At 36.5% G+C, this 12,297-nt stretch overlaps 1 protein-coding gene across 1 annotated transcript; it reads right to left on the reverse strand.

Annotated features, from left to right (window-relative positions):
- Positions 1-3,793: 3,793 nt before the first annotated feature.
- Positions 3,794-4,735, reverse strand: LOC123238731 (olfactory receptor 51A4-like). The gene has a single exon (XM_044665937.1). It carries the CDS (start codon positions 4,733-4,735, stop codon positions 3,794-3,796), a length of 942 nt encoding a protein of 313 aa, XP_044521872.1.
- Positions 4,736-12,297: the final 7,562 nt, after the last annotated feature.

Below are 12,297 nucleotides of genomic sequence, written 5' to 3' on the forward strand. Positions count from 1 at the left end.
GATAGTAGGAGTCACTGAGAGTGACAATGTATTGCCACAACATGCTTACTCTAGATCAAATCATCATTCTGAAAAATCATTTTCATTTCCATTTCTCCAATTACCAATGATCTCTACTTGATTTCACAATTGCTTCCAACCAATCTTGCCACCCTCTTCTCCTAGTACTTCATAACATAACATATTTAGGTTCCAACTGTCATGGGCTGAAATGTCCCACAAAATTTCCCAAGAAGCTGTAAACAATCAAAAGAACATAGAAACAATAACTAATAGACTAGTATGGGGATACCTTTCAGATAAGATATATGAGTTGTTTAGATTCACAATTATGAGAAAACTCCTGGCACATCAATCTTTAGCTATAAACTAAGTCCTGGTTGAGAGTCTCTGGACAGCAAATAGAGGTGTTTCAATTTCCCATTCACACAGGACTAGATTCAAACAATGCTCAGTTTCCACACTCAATGCCTTTTTTAAAGTCTTCACAGAAAAGAGCAAAATTTGACCTAAAATTGCGCCAGGCATTTAACATATCATTAGCATCCCATTTATATTATGGTTTGTTCCCCTCCAGTGGCAAACAGAGTAAATCTAAATTGTGGGTAAAGCGAGGGAGATCAAAGAGGATCATTAATAAAGTGACCTCAGTTCCTTGGAGACACAGGGCAACAACTGCACAAACAACCTCTTTCTTAGTAACTAAGGAAGATAAAACCATTCCTGAAAACTCCTACCCACTCTTACTCTTACTTTTACCTTCACCTTTACTTACCTTTGTTATTCACTTGCTTAATGATCAATAGCCACACTATTACTATATTCTCTTAGAAGTAAGTTTATTATTGTTTCTTCACAATAGAGTAGGTTTGAGCAATCAATCGCTTCCTTGGATGAGACCCCAGTTATCACTTCCCACATCACAGTCAGGTTTTCCTTCCCACCTCCCCAATCCCAAGAACAAGTTTTATACTTTCCCAGATCTGGGGACTTAAAAATAGTAAATATCATAGTTTTAAAAGTATTTTCCTCAAAAACAACTTATGATTCTTACCTGTCATATCCCTTAGAGAACGTGAGAGCATATTGACTAATCTGGACCTCTTAATTGAGACCAATATAACTAGATGTATCTAGAAGAACCTTTAAAAGCCCTCAGATATACAAGTGCATTTTAGTGGAGAAGAAGCAAAGGATCCAACAGTGAGAAATTCTACAGAGCAAGGCTGAGGCTTCAGTCTGTCAATAATGGTGTCAACTTGAAATCTGGAGACCCCAAGTTTGCCCCTATCCAATGAGAATTCACCCTGAGGGAGGTCTCAGTCTCATCAGTTTTAGTCTGAACAATAGATCTTAAAGTACTTGATAATCCCAGTTTAGGAAGGGCTAGCAGATCCAAACTAATGCTAAGTACCTCCTTTTAGTCTTGGAAGTTTCTCCCATTGTATCAGAGATCCATTCCACAGAAGACTAACACCTGTGCTGGGACCATCCTTTTCCTATACATTGTGAGTAGACTACTCCCTGATACCCCAGGCTCTGCTTATGGTTTCTTTCCTAAGCCTGCTTGTATCCTGTCAGTATAGGGTGGACCTCTCATTTCCTTGTAGCCATGGTAATGTCAATCAAACATACTTCCCTGTCCTTAGTTACCCAAATGGTATAGAAGTTCTCCAAATTCTGTTGTTCTTTGGTGATCCTTTCAGAGATAATGGTGCCAGAGTGTCAGAGCCTTTGACTCTGTGTGGTTTTTAGGAGCTTGACTCTGTATGGCGGCTGAAATACCTATCTATAGAGAGCCAGCTCCCTATATGGTTTTGGGGTCCCAAGAGGCGTTGGTGGGATGGGATTGTTAAGACAGGAAAAAGAAAATAAGAACAACCAGACTAGTGGTTAGCCCATGCTGCTCTGCATTCTGTGGGTTTTGGAGTTTATTATATACTGATTTCAAACAAAGAACACAAAGAAAGAGTCCCAGCTGTGAAGGGGTAACAAATCATACACAACCCATTAAAGTCTAAAGAGTAAAGGTATAAGTACAAAGACAATGGCCAAATTCCAACCATCAATTAGTAGGGGATAATTCTGGGAGCGGAAATATTTTATGGAGATGCTCACTAATTGAGTCCTGTCCTCCTGGATTATAGATAACTGGTCAAATAAAGTCCAGACTAAAGGCTCCATTCTTATCTAAGTATGCAGTCTTATCTAAGTAATGTTTGTTAGGGTTCAGGCTTCTTAATTATCAAGGAGAGGAATCATTAACTCAGTAGATGCTGGTCTGCTAAGGACTCAAAGCTTTTCAATAAGTCTATAATGTTTTTCCAATAAGAAAAGGTATGGATCATAAGAGGTATCAAAAGAGGGGTCTCAGATTTTTATCTATTCTCTAATTGGCTTCCCACACCTATCACTATCTCTTTCCTGATTAAAGACTTGGTTTTTCTGACTACTTTAGTAGTTCTATGTTTTTCCCAGGTTAACAATGTAGACTGATGACTTCATTGGTGAGACAAGAGAGAGGATAATAGGGTCTTCCATGTGTAGAAGAGATAGACTAAATCAAGTTCAAATATTTATTTTATGCAAGTCTTTGCTAGAGAGATAAAGATGCTCCCTCAAGTATTTTATAATCTAGGAAAAGAAACATGTATAGACACAGGAAAAAAGTTATTAAAGATGATTCTTTAATAAGTTCTTCTCAAATACATATCTCCTTGACATAGAAGCAATTCCCCAGAAAACAAGGGTATCCTTAGAAGCTCCATTTCTCTTACTATTGTTCAAATTTTGGACTTTTTACATTTTTCTATCAGTTTTATTTTTCTTCTTTTTCTCCTAGTTGGTCTTGATTTTTCTTCCACCCATACTCAGTGCCTACTTCTCTAAACAGTTATGAGTCTAACTAAGGTCAGGGTAGAGCACTGGATGTCTAGGATAACTGTGGTAGACCCTAACATTCCCTGAAGCCCATGAAAAAAATATAGATTGTTGGGGATGGGGTAGTAGGCAGTGTATGAAGTGAGAAATTACTGTGTTATTCTCAAGTTATTAAAAGTTATTAATATCTAAAAGTCGGTGTGCCCCCCCCCATTCTTATAAAAGCTTTGCAGCTTTAAGTGAATCTGTCTGGGAATTGCTTCCAGGCTAATGGTCTTAGATCCTGAGGTATTCCTGACCAAATCTTAAGTACCAATCTTGTAGTCCTTCCTGGATAATCCAGCCACTCCCCTCTTTATATATGTCTCCAACTTCCTGGTCATTTCCTTAAAATATCGATTTGTTTGGATCTATCCATTGTGAAGCTATACACTAATTTCTCGAAGATGATTAATAAGTTTGAATGAGTTCATTTTAAAGTCAAAAAGAGTCAAAAGAGAGAAGATATTTTGCCACTACCTTTAAAGGAAGGGAAGGAAGAGGAATTTTGTTATAGGGACTGAAGATTAACAGTTATTATTTTTTTAATGGAAAAAAGTAGACTTCCTAAGACATAGGAAAGAAAAATCAGAGAAAAGGAATGTCATTTATCATTCTAAGTAGTGGCATGCTTAAGCTGAATATTTGAGAAGGGACCATGTCCTAAAGTTTTGCTGGGAAGGGAAGTCTACATCTCAATCACTCAGTGTTATGCTTCATCTACATTCATTTTCATGACCCATCTTCTTAATTTTATTATTTATTTATTCAGTGAAAAAGGGTTAATAATGAGCTTTTATAGATAGGAAATTCTTTTGAACATTCTCTTTAACCTTTTGTTCTCTGAACTAAGTTGCCTACCAGTTCTTTTTATTCATCTCCTCCTCAGACCCATCTTATCCAGGATCTTCTCTCGGATCTGCCTGGTCTTCACACAGTACACAATAGGGTTCATGAGAGGTGGCACCAATAGGAAAATATCAGCCATCAGGATGTGGATCAAGGGAGAGACATGCCGGGCAAAGCGGTGAAGCATTGCTGCACTCAGCATAGGCACATAGAAGATGAGAACAGCAGAGATGTGGGAGATGCAGGTGTTGAGAGCCTTGAGCTGCTCTTTGGGGGCTGCAATACCTAGCACCGTCTTTAGGATCATGATGTATGAGAAAGTGATGAAGACCAAATCGAGCATGGTGGAGAGGGCAGCACATAGACCATAGATGATGTTCACCCTGTTGCTGGAGCAAGCCAGCTTCATGACATCCTGATGGAGACAGTAAGAATGGGAGAGATGAGTCTTCTGACAGAATTTAAGCCTTCTCAAAAGGAACGGCAGTGGGAGTATCAAGAGAATGTTCTTAGCAGCCAGCACAAGTCCTATCTTGGCCACACGGGAGCTGGTCAAGATGGTGCTATATCTCAAAGGGTTGCGGATGGCCACATAGCGGTCAAAAGCCATGACAGAAAGCACTGATGCTTCAGTGACTGTGAACAGGTGGATGAAGAACTCTTGTGTGAAACAGGCAGTAGCATGAATCTCTTGGACATCAAACAGTAATATTCCCATTGTAGTGGGTAAGGAAGAGAGGGACAGACCCAAGTCTGAGACCGACAGCATGGAGAGGAAATAGTACATGGGCTCATGAAGACTGGCTTCAGTTTTGATAAAGAAGAGAATGGTGCAATTTCCCAGAATGGCAACAATATACACGGAGGAAAATGGGATAGAGATCCAGATGTGGACATGTTCTAGTCCTGGAATACCAATCAGGAGGAAGTTCAAATCATCATAATTGGTTACATTGATAGTGGACATAGTGAAAAGGAAGATGGATAGAATCTTGTTTAAGGAAGTTCCTAAGAAGTCAAGAGAGGTTTTGAAAAGTCTATTTCCTCAAGAGATGGAAGGATCTTCTTGAAGTCATTTGTTCCTTCTCTCCATATTTGGAATTAACTAAATGATGAATAAAAACAAAAATGAAAAACAATCAAAGAAGTAAATCAAAGGGAATCCATTTTCTTCTCTCAGATATCTAATCTACCTATTGAAAAAATGTCAGAGGTAGCGGGGTGGATCAGTGGATTGAAAGCCAGACCTATAGACAGCAAGTCCTGGATTCAGATCTGGCCTCAAACACTCTCTACTTGTATGAGCCTGGTCAATTCACTAAAGCCCTATTGCCTAGCCCTTACCATTATTCTGCTTTGGAACCAATTCACAGTCTTGATTCCAACATGGAAGGCAAACATTTAAGTAAATATCAGCCTTGACTCTATTTTTGAAGAAAGGGGATTGATAATTTTGAATAAATTCTAACTGATGCTCTTGATTAAGAAAAATAAAATTCAATAAAGATGTATTAGTTCTTTTATTGTGCAAGATCATTCTGCTTGAGAACAAAAGACATAGGAAAAAATCAGTTTCCCATCTTGTTGGTTCTTTGGTTCTTTAACTTCCTTTTGCTGAGGGCTTCTCTATACCTTAATTTACTCAGTGGTCTTCGACCTCCAGGTCACTGAGAGATGATAAAAAAAAGGTGGTATCGTGGAGAGAGAAATTTGCTTCTAAAAATAATATTCTCATATTACATTCTCTCAATATAGAAAACCAGAATATTACTTCCTCAGTTCTGGGTGCTGTATTTGTGTTAATGTAGCCTCCATTATTTTTTTTTCAGAAAAGAGTTGCATTAATTGATCCTTTAAGACTAAAAAGTTGTCATCCTGTGATTTAGTAATCATATAAATTATATTATAAGGGTTGTCACAATATCAGCACATATAAAAGTCATGGTTAATTAGTATTTCTTTGAGTATTATACCATGCCCAAAGATTGCCAATTATTACCCCAATTTTACAGTTGAGGAAACTCAGAAAGAAAGAGGATAAGTTATATTCCCAGTGTCATATAGCCATTAAGTGTCTGAGTCTGGATTTGAATTAAGGTCTTTCTGAATCCATGTCTAGCACTATATCTACTATGCTAATTTATTGCTTTTGATGATGAGTAAATTTTTTTCTATCTCAATTTCCTCACTTTTATGAGATAGCTAAAATGTTTGTATATGCCTCACAGGGCTGTCATAAGGAAAGTACTTTGAAAACCTTTTACAAATATGTGTTATTGACTTAATAAAGTGAAGAAAAATTATGTAAATTGTGACACATCTGTGTATATATATGCAAATATATATAACGTGTGTATACATGTGATTGCATAAATACATATTGATTGGTTCCAATTTCAGTACACTTTAATATTTGAGAGTTTATTAAAATTATTTCTTGCTCATAACCAATTTTACTTTGTTTTCCACCCAAATGGGAACAGGAATGGCTGTGGCTTCATTGATATAGGAAAACTCTGTACTAATGATGATGATGATGGTATATATATATATACATATATATATACATAGATAGATAGATAGATACATAGATACATATATCTGTAAATATATATAGAGAGATAGATAGATCTGTATATAGTATACATTATAGTCTAAACACATAAAATAGATTGATTCAAATATCAAACATATTGCCTATAAAATTTCTTAACCAGAAAGAAAATAACTATGTAACCCTAATTCCAAAATGCATTGGTTTGATACTTTTTCATCACTGAGGAATATAAATACACAAACTGCAGGAAAGGCAGGAAAGAGTTGGTGAGAGGGGAGAGAGAAGAGCACTTAAGCAAGCCTTTTCAATCCTCCGTATTCTTTAGGTTTATATAAATAACTATTTATAATATTTTTACTATGAGAAATAAAACAAGCAGAGAGTAATTTCTCATCAAAATATTGTTGACTCTATCAGGCTAAAGACTATTTTTTTTAACTTTTCTAAACTTTATGTCTTTACTAGTTGCCAGGATGACAATTTGCATGCTTAATTAGTATTGTAGAAGGAAAGAATGAAGGGAAGGATGGAGGAGAGAAGAATTATTATTCTGTAACATGTTACATGAGGACATGTGAGAAAGGGAAGGGAAGGAAAAAAGTATCCCTTAAGCACCCCTACTATAAGTGCTTTACAAATATGAATGCATTTGATCTATTCAATAACCCTATGAGGTAGGTACTATTATTATTCCCATTTTACAAATGAAGAAACTGAGGCAAATACAGGTTAAGTTGCTTACCTTGGGTCAACCAACTAGTAAGTATCTGATTCTAGATTTGAACTCTAGTCTTCCTTATATCAGGACTAACTCTATCCACTATACCATAAGTAGCTTCCATGTAAAAGACTTATAAGTTGTGTTATAAAAATGGCAGCTATTCTGATTTTATGGCTGACTTAGAGGATCCTGATTTTGTCATATCATAGATATTTCTTAACAAAGGCAGAATCAGACAACTTTTCTTACCTGGCTAATGATTTCTGTACCTCCCAAGAGTAGTTTATGCTTATGAAAGATTTCTTTCTGTTCTTTCCTTTGGAGGCGGTAATAACTTGAGGGAGGAGTCAGTGTGGAGACTTGGAATAGAAATGAAAGCTTGAGCATTAAAGATGTGGGAGGAAGGAAAGACACATGTGGATTATAGGCAATAGTAGATACCAGTCAGAAATCAGAACATATGAGACATAAATGAGTCTTTTCTTCCCCACAATCCCTCTCACTCCATGGACTTTCCTATAAGTCTAGCAAGGAAGAGAGTCTGGCTGTTTAACTCTTGATCCCTTTCTGCCCATTCTCACCCAGATCCAGCATTGATCCCCATTCTGGGAATAACTCGATATTCTTTCCAGACAAAATCAAAGCAAGATCCTGATGAGGAATATCATAGTGAGAACATTAAACAATTCTCATCTCATTCCATGATTTCTCAGTTTTATATAAACCATTGTGAATTGCATGATGCAAATATCATATACTTATTCTAGAGAAGAAGGAAAATGATGCTTGTTTCAATGAAATGGCCACAAAACTAATAAATATCAGAGAAACAGTTTAAACCCAGATGTCCTGATTTTAAATCAATCATTCTTTTCATGAAGGCATACATTTCTTTATGCCTTTGGATAATTTAAGTTTGCTCCATTATTCAAAGTCTGAGAGAAACGTCTGAAGAAGGAATAGAGACATTTTCCTACTCAGAATTAATTGCCCAGCTCTGTCCTTTCTCCTCAAAGTTTTGAGCTCTTTTATCTACAGAGCAGGGATATATCTCTACCTCAATCACTTCAGTTCATTCATTTCTCCATCTCTTACCTGTTCAACCTACAAAAGCATTTAACAGACCTTAGCAATGCAGAGGTTGCCTGCTCTGAGGTCAGCATCCCCAACCTTACCTACAGTCAGTGTCGTCTCTTGGAATTCTGGTTCATTCTTTGCCTTTTTTCTAATGTTTGGGAATCCACAGTTGTCCCTTAACTCTCATGTCTTCACCAGGGATGGAAATACAAAGAATATGATTTTGATTCTTTTGGACAGACCTGGGCTCATTTAACCCAGATTTTCAGGGACTGGATTTCCTCCAAAGCTCCCCAAATAGTACACTTACAGGGTTACAGTTACTTATAAACATAGGGTGAGTCTAAGACTTTCCCAGTGTTTGTCCTGCTTCCTGGCCATATTTATCATAAGGCATATATTTACTCTGGGGGCAAGTCTTGGGCTATAGAATCCTCAGGGGATTCAAGCAATCCAGTTTTATTACATAGGTAAAAACTATATAGAAATGATGGGCTCATGCAAGAAGAAAATGGAGCTATCTGGGGAGTAGGAAACACTGAAGCAGTGTAGAAAGAAAGTGAACTCTGAATAAATAAAAACAAAATTATTGAAACTGATAGAGAGTGAAGCATATTTCCTTCTGCTTAGCAGAACAATGGGTAACTACAAGGACAGACCAATGTATGCAATTTCTGATCGAGTAAATAAATTAGGTTTTTTCAATTTTTTAAACTGAATGACAGAAGGGTTCAATCTGTAAGAAAAAAGAAGATTCCCCTCATAAAAAATAAGTACAATAAAAAGGCAAAATTTATTAGTAATGTTTATTTTTTAAATTCTAAACAATTTTAAATAAAGAAAATCAATAATTATGTGTCATTTTATATCTCATTGTTACATTTACAAGAATGCTAAAAGCACTTTTAAAGCAAATTATTGTATTTGGTTTATTTTCTTTAATCTTTGCCTAAGATAATGCCAGATCCCTAGCATTGTCCGTTTGTAATAAAACAAGTCATTGCAAAAATCAGAGAACTACTTTAGATTAAGAGAAGCAGCATGACATAATATGTATAGAGCTTGTCTTGGAGTCTGAAAGAATTGGATTCAAGTTCTTCCTCTGATACATACTGATTATGTGATCATGGATTAGTCACTTACCCTATGAATGCCGAAATTGAGTGAAGGCAATGATCTGCATTGGAGAGAAAATTTCCTTTATCAATGAAGCAATGTACTAATCCTGTCTCCTTATGGGTAGGAAGCAGAATAAAACAGGTTATGGACAAGAAATTATTTTAATCAATTGTCAAGTATTTTTAAAAGAGTATTGAACTTGAAATCAATAAATATGGGTCTCAATATTGACTTTACCATTTGCTATTTGACTTTAGCCAAATCACTTTTTATTCTGGGTCTGTTTCCTTAACTTTAAAATGAAGGGATGGGGTTACATAATTACTAAAGAGTCTCCCAGAGAACATTCTATGATTCTACAATAAGTCTGAAAGATAGGATGAAGCAGTCACTATTGCTGGTCTTGGAATCAGGAATCAATTGGTAAATAATGAAGAAAAATTTATGAAGTGCTTACTGGGTGCCAGGCATTGAGGAAACAAGTAGAAAGAAAGAAAAAACCCTTACAAGAAACTCATTATAATTAGAGAAAATGAGCATCTGTCTACCTGTTGGCCGTGCTGCAATAAATTTTGTGATTGTATTATTTTTCCAAGTACCAATTTTCAAGAAATTTTCCAACCTAGGTATTTCCTTTACCCTAAGCTACGAAACCAAAAAAAAGTAGGATAGAAGGATCAATTGACTGTTTTTTTTTTTTGTTTTTTTTTTATTAAACCCTTAACTTCTGTGTATTGACTTATAGGTGGAAGAGTGGTAAGGGTAGGCAATGGGGGTCAAGTGACTTGCCCAGGGTCACACAGCTGGGAAGTGTCTGAGGCCGGATTTGAACCTAGGACCTCCCGTCCCTAGGCCTGGCTCTCAATCCACTGAGCTACCCAGCTGCCCCCTAGCAGTGCTTTTTGTAGTAGTTAAGGAGCTAGAATTTAAGGTGGCTTCCATCTATTAAGGAATGATTAATCACACTATAGAGAAACTAGATGGCATACTAGATATAGTATTGGGTCTGAAGTCAGAAAGACCTGAGTTCAAATTTGGTCTCAGATATTTATTAGCTGTATGACCCTGGGCAAGTCATCTAATCCCATTTGCCTCAGTTTTGTCATTTGTTAAATAAACTGAAGAAAGAAATGGCAAATCACTTCAGCATATTTGCCAAGGGAACCTCAAAATGGATCACAAAATGTTAGACAAGACTGCACAACAAAAACAACAAACCTTATTATGATATATGAGCGTGACTGAATTTTAGTGGTCTATAAGAAATTTAAAAAAAACCAGATTTTCAAAGAAAGCTGAGAACGACATTTCTGAAATCATATCTAGTGAAGCAATTAGAACCAAGAAAACAACTTTTGTAATTATAGCAATAATATTAAGAAAAATAGGGGCAGCTGGGTGGGTCAGGGGATAAAAAGGCCAGCCCCAGAGATGGAAGATACTGGGTCCAAATCTGACCTCAGACACTTCCTAGCTGTGTGATCCTGGGCAAGTCACTTAACCATAATTGCCTAGCCCTCACCACTCTTCTTCCTTTGAACTGATACTTTGTATCATTTTAAGACAGAAGGTAATATTACTTTAAAAAGGAAAAGAAAAAGAAAAGAAATCTGTAAAAGATTTCCAAATTGTTGGTAGTTGCATTGGTGTGGTAGTTTCGAGTCCACACCCTCAATCATGTCCACCCCAACCCATGCGTTCAAGCAGTTGTTTTTCTTATATGTTTCCTCTCCTGCAGTTCTTCCTCTGAATGTGGGTAGCATCTTTACCATAAATCCCTCAGAATTATCCTGGGTCATTGCATTGCTGCTGGTACAGAGGTCCATTACATTCGATTTTACCACAGTATATCAGTCTCTGTGTACAATGTTCTTCTGGCTCTGCTCCTTTCGCTCTGCATCTGTTCTGGGAGGTCTCTCCAGTTCACCTGGAAATCCTCCAGTTTATTATTCCTTTTAGCACAATAGTATTCCATCACCCGCATATACCACAGTTTGTTCAGCCATTCCCCAATTGAAGGACATACCCTCCTTTTCCAGTTTGTTGCCACCACAAAAAGCCCAGCTAAAAATATTTTCGTACAAGTCTGTTTATCTATGATCTCTTTGGGGTACAAAACCAACAATGGTATGGCTGGATCAAAGGGCAGGCATTCTTTTATAGCCCCTTGAGCATGATTCCAAATTGCCAGCCAGAATGGCTGGATCAGTTCAAAACTCCACAAGCAATGCATTAATGTCCCAATTTTGCCACATCCCCTCCAACATTCATTACTCTCCCCTTCTTTCATTTTAGCCAATCTGCTAGGTGTGAGGTGATACCTCAGAGTAGTTTTGATATAAATTTTTCTAATTATTAGAGATTTGGAACACTTTATCATATGCTTATTGATACTTTTGATTTTTTTACCTGAAAATTGCCTATTCATGTCTCTTGCCCATTTATCAATTGGGGAATGGCTTGATTTTTTATACAATTCCTTTAACTCCCTGTATATTTGAGTAATAAGACCCCTGTCAGAATTTTTCGTTATAAAGATTTTTTCCCAATTTGTTGTTTCCCTTCTGATTTTGACTACATTGTTTTTGTTTGTACAAAAGCTTTTTAGTTTAATATAATAAAAACCATTTAATTTATATTTTGTAATTTTTCTCTAACTCTTGCTTGGTTTTAAAGTCTTTCCTTTCCCACAGATCTGACAAGTATACTATTCTGTGTTCACTTAACTTATTTATAGTTTCCCTCTTTATATTCAAGTCATTCACCCATTCTGAATTTATCTTCGTGTAGGGTGTGAGATGTTGATCTAGACCTAATCTCTCCCATATTGTTTTCCAAATTTCCCAGCAGTTTTTGTCAAATAGTGGATTCATGTCCCAAAAGTTGGGCTGTTTGGGTTTATCATACACTGTCTTGCTGATATCATTTACCCCAAGTCTATTCCATTGATTCTTCTCTCTCTCTCTTAGCCAGTACCATATTGTTTTGATGACTGCTGCTTTATAGTATAGTTTAATATCTGGTACTGCTAGGCCCCCTTCCTTCACATTTTTTT

This window comes from Gracilinanus agilis, chromosome 3, assembly GCF_016433145.1.
Source record: "Gracilinanus agilis isolate LMUSP501 chromosome 3, AgileGrace, whole genome shotgun sequence".
Lineage (NCBI taxonomy): Eukaryota > Metazoa > Chordata > Mammalia > Didelphimorphia > Didelphidae > Gracilinanus > Gracilinanus agilis.

What these genes read in the sequence shown, in the direction of transcription:
- LOC123238731 (XM_044665937.1), bottom strand. Translation starts at nt 4,735, where the DNA reads ATGTCCACTATCAATGTAACCAATTATGATGATTTGAACTTCCTCCTG.